Source organism: Clarias gariepinus, chromosome 17, assembly GCF_024256425.1.
Source record: "Clarias gariepinus isolate MV-2021 ecotype Netherlands chromosome 17, CGAR_prim_01v2, whole genome shotgun sequence".
Classification (NCBI taxonomy): Eukaryota; Metazoa; Chordata; class Actinopteri; order Siluriformes; family Clariidae; genus Clarias; species Clarias gariepinus.
Genome location: NC_071116.1, coordinates 4,229,543 through 4,233,730, shown reverse-complemented (window position 1 = coordinate 4,233,730; position 4,188 = coordinate 4,229,543). Strand labels below are relative to the sequence as shown.

The 4,188-nt window shown below is 38.4% G+C and overlaps 1 protein-coding gene across 1 annotated transcript; it reads left to right on the top strand.

Annotated features, from left to right (window-relative positions):
- Positions 1-499: 499 nt before the first annotated feature.
- On the top strand, positions 500-2,955 carry LOC128545681 (collagenase 3-like). Its single transcript, XM_053516193.1, has 10 exons — positions 500-612; positions 700-923; positions 1,019-1,167; positions 1,369-1,497; positions 1,586-1,747; positions 1,822-1,942; positions 2,027-2,160; positions 2,278-2,431; positions 2,522-2,625; positions 2,732-2,955. Exons 1-10 carry the CDS (start codon positions 508-510, stop codon positions 2,824-2,826), a joined length of 1,377 nt encoding a protein of 458 aa, XP_053372168.1. The 5' UTR covers positions 500-507; the 3' UTR covers positions 2,827-2,955.
- Positions 2,956-4,188: the final 1,233 nt, after the last annotated feature.

Genomic DNA, 4,188 nt, shown 5'->3' with positions numbered 1-4,188 from the left:
GTGTACATTTTTTTTAAATTCGACAACGATTTAAGGGAAATAGGTGATAATATCAGCAGATACACAGTCAAGCATAATAACTTCATCAGCATCTTGTCTTTTAGAAATGTAAAGTTGCTTGCTTTGCCTTAAGCAAGAGTTTTACAGTATATGGTATCCCTCCCGAAACACACCCACACAAAAACATTAAATTTTCAAAAGAAAATATCTACACTGGTCCTAACTAAAGATGAATCTAAATAAAAATAATAATTTTTAAATAGATTGCTGCATCAGGGGGACTTGTGTACCCATATTCTTATACCATAATGAGCTTTTGCTTTTATTTGATGGTGTAAATTTGTGGTTTGCAAATCTTCTGCTCAATTGCTTCAGACTATACTTAAGAACTCCTTGGTTTGTAATCTTTCATTATCTAATGATGTATATTGCTCAACATCCACATTTTTCATATAAATGCCAGCAGCAAAGCATAAACTATAGCTGTGTCTTGAAAAGATTAGAAAAATGCAGACTTACTACCTGTTGTTCACCCTTGTTGCCCTGGTTTTTAGGGCTCACTCCCGCTCAATACCATTGCCTACTAATATGAATGATGAGGAATTTGCAAAGGTAAGACTGGCATTGCATTGAAACTTTTGCTTTTGTTATATTTTTTTTGTTTTCAGTTTCTAACTGTATTTTTCCCCATTTTACCAGAATTACTTAAAAAAACTATACAATATGCAAGATGGACACACAACCAGTGAGATGAGCATGAAGCTGAGTGAGATGCAGAGTTTTTTTGGGTTAAAGGTGACAGGAAATATGGATCCTGAAACACTGGAGATGATGAGGGAGGCTCGTTGTGGGGTTCCAGATGTAGCTTCATATGCTGATGGGTCCTCAAGTACCAAATGGCCCACAAACAAATTAACTTACAGGTACAAGGGGCATAGTGGTCTTAGCCCATTATATAGTAGCTTTATGTATCAAAGAGTTATGTGAATTGATTTAGTAAGTTTTTTTTTTTCTGCAGGATTGATCATTACACTTCTGACATGTCCCAGGCTGAAGTAGACGCCTCTATCAAGACAGCACTGAATGTTTGGGCTCAAGTCACCCCTTTGAGGTTCACCCGCATTTACAGCGGTGTTGCTGACATCGCGATTACGTTTACTGTTGGTGGTGAGACTCACGCTTTATCCAATGGTATTTCTTGAAGTCTTTTTGTCTGGCAATTAATGGTCAGAATTTGGAGAAGAACTTTTCAGGTTTTGCCATGGGCCGTGGGAAGCTCAACTCAAAGCCTGGTCTAGATATGATTAGTTTTTTTTTTATATATAGAGTTTTCATCAACATTGTGTGTATGAATGTTTGTTTTTCCAGATCATGGAGATGGCTCTACATTTGATGGGCGTGATGGGGTCTTGGCTCATGCCTTTGGTCCCTATCCTGGTATTGGTGGAGATACCCATTTTGATGATGATGAGACCTTCACTTTCAAATCCCCTAATGGTAAATATGGTCACAAATAATTATACATGAAAATACACAATTCAGTGGTCAAGATACACACATAAAAATCTTTATTGGGGTTCCACAGGATACATCTTGTTCTTGGTGGCTGCCCATGAATTTGGACATGCCCTGGGTCTTGACCATTCCCGTGATCCAGGAGCTCTCATGAATCCAAGATACACCTACAGAGATGTTGACAGCTTCATTCTTCCTCAAGATGATGTCAAAAGGATTCAGGTTCTCTATGGTAAGCTTATGCAATTAGTGATTTTGTAACTAGTTGTCAAATATCAAATTGATATAATTACATGAATTCAACAGGTTCTAACCCTGAAAAGCCTCATGTTCGTACACCTCCACCCACTCCTAACGCCTGTGACCCCAATCTGGTCCTGGATGCTGTTACAACCCTGCGTGGAGAGGTGTACTTTTTTAAGGATAGGTATGCATACTGTAAGTCGAAAAGAAAATCTAAAATCTTCTATCGCTCTAACAATAACACTATCTGAATCTTCTTTTTTTTCAGCTTTTTCTGGCGTCAATACCCCCAGAGCCCTGAAATAGAACAATTTCTAATTAAGGCCTTCTGGACTGAACTTCCAGATAACATTGATGCTGCTTTTGAGGATCCATCCAGTGATTTGGTGTACATCTTTAAAGGTAAAAAAAAGAAAAAAAATCTTTAAAATCTAATTTTTACCATTAACCATAAGGATATAAAAACTGCATAGTCTACATCAGATTTGATGTGCACTTCTGTATGTTTATAATCTTTAGGCCAGAAGGTCTGGGCTCTCAATGCTTATGATGTTGTGAAACGCGGAAGTCTCAGTAGCTTCGGCTTGCCATCTAAAGTGAAGAAAATCACAGCTGCTCTTTATGATGAGTACACTGCAAAGACATTGTTCTTTACTGATAGATTATACTACAGGTACATCTTGGTGTTCTGATGAAAAAATAAATAGAAAGAAGATGGGATGTTTATTCTTTTTGAAGGTAATGACTAAAATCTTTTTTAAAGCTATGACTCATACTCCAAGAAGATGGACGAGGGTTACCCTAAGAAGGTGGAGGACAGATTCCGGAGAATGACAGGACAAGTTACTGCTGCTTTTCAGAACCAGGGTTAGTATTTGATGAATAAATGAAATAAGACTTCTAAATAACCTTGGCCAATCTGAACCTTGTTATTCGGAAATGCTGATTTGATTGACACCACATTTTTCTGCAGGTTTCACCTACCTCTTCAGTGGACCGCGCGTTTTCGAGTTTAACGAGTCAGTGCTGATGCGTACGCTGGGAAACAAAGACCTCTTGCAGTGCTAGACTCTTTGTCCTTTATATTTATGTCACACTGATCCATCAGCAGACCTGCCGGTATTACAGTAAACTATTTAATGATTTAGAGTATAAACTGTTTTTAAATGTGTGTATATTGAGTAATTAAATGAGTGAGTGCTATTTCTCAAAATGCCCTTTCTAAATAAACCTTTGACAATCATTTAAAGACATTGTTGTTTTATTAAAAGAAAAAAACAAAACAAAACAAGATGAGGTGAAATTGCACAACAGCAAATAAAACTCAACCCACACGTTTTATGATGATGTATAACAAAGGGCTACATATGCACTGCTACTGTATTGATTTTTTTCTCCACACATTGTTTAAAAATAAAAACCGTCATAGATAGAAGACAAACCAGATGTGGGGCTTCCAGGCAAAGTTAATTTTTCAGTATAAAGAGAACTACAGTAATTAGAAGAAACAGTTCAATTAGGACCTTTTGTTGCCAAGCTAAATTAAACCTGGACTCGTCGATGGTGTATTCTTTAGTCGCAAAAATTAGTCAGTAGTCAAGAACCCTAAGGAATTCTTTTGCTTGTTCCTCTAACAGGAACCCCACTTTGTTGTGGCATGAGACATGTGAGTTCTACTGGGTGGTAACTTTCTGGTTGGTTTCCAGAGACAAAGACCCAAGTCCACCCAACCTGCAAGGTCCATGAGTTCATGGAATGATGTGGGCAGTTCCAGAGAGACTAGTTTGTCTTTGATTGCTCACCACAGTCCTTCAAAAAACATATCGCTCAAGGCTCAGCTGTTTTATTCACTCAAAAGCGCCAGTGTCCGTAACTCTATGCTGTAGTCAGGAGTAGCTCAGTGGTTAAGGCATTGAGCTATGGTTCAGTAGGTCCCAGGTTTAAATGCCAGCACCACAAAGTTGCCCCTTTTGAGCAAAGCCCTTAACCCACAACTGAGCAGATGTATAATAATAATAAAAAAAACCTTAGTTGCTCTGTATAAGAGTGTCTGCCAAATGCTGAAATGCAAATGTAGTCATAGGCCGAGCAAGAACCTTGATGAAGCTTTAACAGTTTGTTCCCCACCTCTTTGCCATGACAAAAACGATCAAATACCCTCCTCATTTACCTGGAAAAGTCCTCAAAGTTGAAGCATTATGACATATGTGACATACGTGACTTTTAGCATTCTGAGGAGAAAGTGGAGGCCTGTAGTTATAAATGTAGTACAATTAGAGAACATTAGGAAAGGAAGGAGCAGCATGTGCCTGGATCCCCCTCATAAATAGGTGGGGCAGGAAGGCATGGTCAAGACTGTGTATCCAGTTGGCATTGTAATGAAGCCAAATGCAAAGGGCTTGCTGGGATATGCAAATGGCTTCTGACACA

Excerpts from the sequence above, each read along its gene's own strand:
- LOC128545681 (XM_053516193.1), top strand. The coding sequence starts at position 508 with ATGCAGACTTACTACCTGTTGTTCACCCTTGTTGCCCTGGTTTTTAGG. Across the intron at positions 613-699 it reads ATGATGAGGAATTTGCAAAG|AATTACTTAAAAAAACTATA; the intron begins GTAAGACTGGCA and ends CCATTTTACCAG. Across the intron at positions 2,626-2,731 it reads TGCTGCTTTTCAGAACCAGG|GTTTCACCTACCTCTTCAGT; the intron begins GTTAGTATTTGA and ends ATTTTTCTGCAG.